Genomic DNA, 1,539 nt, shown 5'->3' with positions numbered 1-1,539 from the left:
TGAATCTAAGCAACCGGACTCGCGTTTTCCGCTAGAGGGAGCTTCTGATGCGGATATAGAAGAGAATGCTCTATTAACCTACAGACTAAGTCAAAACCAGTATTTTTCTTTAGAGTCACCAACAAATAGTAAGCAGACCAAAAGACTGTCACTTATACTAAAGAAGTCTCTGGATAGAGAGAAAACTCCGGAACTTAATTTGGTGCTGACGGCTACAGACGGCGGAAAACCGGAGCTCACTGGCACCGTTCAGCTGCTTGTCTGCGTCTTGGATGTTAACGACAATGATCCGGAGTTTGATCAATCAGAATACAAGGTGAGATTGATGGAAAACGCTGCTAAAGAAACTCTTGTGATAAAATTAAACGCTACAGATCGGGATGAAGGAGTCAACGGGGAGGTAACGTACTCCTTAATGTCAATTAAGCCCAATGGAAGACTCTTATTTACACTAGATGAAAATAATGGAGAAATGAGAGTCAACGGAAATTTAGATTATGAAGAAAACAAGTTTTATGAAATTGAAGTACAGGCCACAGATAAGGGGACTCCACCAATGGCAGGTCACTGTACAGTCTGGGTAGAAATCTTAGACACCAATGATAACTCCCCTCAAGTCGTCGTGACTTCCCTGTCCCTCCCAGTACGAGAGGACACTCAGCCAAGCACCGTCATTGCTCTGATCAGCGTATCCGACCTCGACGCTGGTGTCAACGGACAGGTGACCTGCTCTCTGACGCCCAACGTCCCCTTCAAGATAGTATCCACCTTCAAAAACTATTATTCACTGGTTCTGGACAGCGCTCTGGACCGCGAGAGTGTGTCCTCTTATGATCTGATAGTGACCGCGCGGGACGGCGGCTCTCCTTCACTGTGGGCAACAGCCAGCGTGTCCGTGGAGGTGGCCGACGTGAACGACAACGCGCCGGCGTTCCCACAGCCCGAGTACACGGTGTTCGTGAAGGAGAACAACCCGCCAGGCTGCCACATCTTCACGGTGTCGGCGCGGGACGCGGACGCGCAGGAGAACGCGCGGGTGTCCTACTCGCTGGTGGAGCGGCGGGTGGGCGAGCGCGCGCTGTCGAGCTACGTGTCGGTGCACGCGGAGAGCGGCAAGGTGTACGCGCTGCAGCCGCTGGACCACGAGGAGCTGGAGCTGCTGCAGTTCCAGGTGAGCGCGCGCGACGCGGGCGTGCCGCCTCTGGGCAGCAACGTGACGCTGCAGGTGTTCGTGCTGGATGAGAATGACAACGCGCCAGCGCTGCTGGCACCTCGGGCTGGCAGCGCGGGTGGCGCCGTGACAGAGCTGGTGTCGCGGTCTGTGGGCGCGGGCCACGTGGTGGCGAAGGTGCGCGCGGTGGACGCGGACTCTGGCTACAACGCGTGGCTGTCGTATGAGCTGCAGGCAGCAGCTGGAAGCGCGCGCAGTCCGTTCCGCGTGGGTCTGTACAACGGCGAGATCAGCACGACGCGCACCTTGGACGAGGCGGACGCTCCGCGCCACCGCCTGCTAGTGCTGGTGAAGGACCACGGTGAGCC

At 56.1% G+C, this 1,539-nt stretch overlaps 2 protein-coding genes across 2 annotated transcripts in view; both read left to right on the top strand.

Moving 5' to 3' along the window:
• Positions 1 to 1,537, top strand: part of LOC105824016 (protocadherin alpha-11) — a gene marked incomplete at its 3' end in the record, with an annotated part of 6,585 nt that extends 5,048 nt beyond the window's left edge. Inside the window, exon 3 of the mRNA XM_012661351.1 lies at positions 2 to 1,537. Within this exon, the coding sequence (XP_012516805.1) occupies positions 2 to 1,537 (1,536 nt within the window). The remainder of the gene's footprint in view (position 1) is intronic.
• LOC105824017 (protocadherin alpha-13) overlaps positions 1 to 1,539 on the top strand; it is a gene marked incomplete at its 3' end in the record, with an annotated part of 46,405 nt that overhangs the window by 19,491 nt on the left and 25,375 nt on the right. The gene's annotated exons all lie outside the window — the stretch shown is intronic.

This window comes from Propithecus coquereli, unplaced genomic scaffold (assembly GCF_000956105.1).
Source record: "Propithecus coquereli isolate 6110/MARCELLA unplaced genomic scaffold, Pcoq_1.0 Scaffold709, whole genome shotgun sequence".
In the NCBI taxonomy this organism is placed as follows: Eukaryota; Metazoa; Chordata; class Mammalia; order Primates; family Indriidae; genus Propithecus; species Propithecus coquereli.
The sequence above is the reverse complement of the archived record's forward strand: the minus strand, read 5'-3'. Positions and strand labels throughout refer to the sequence as shown.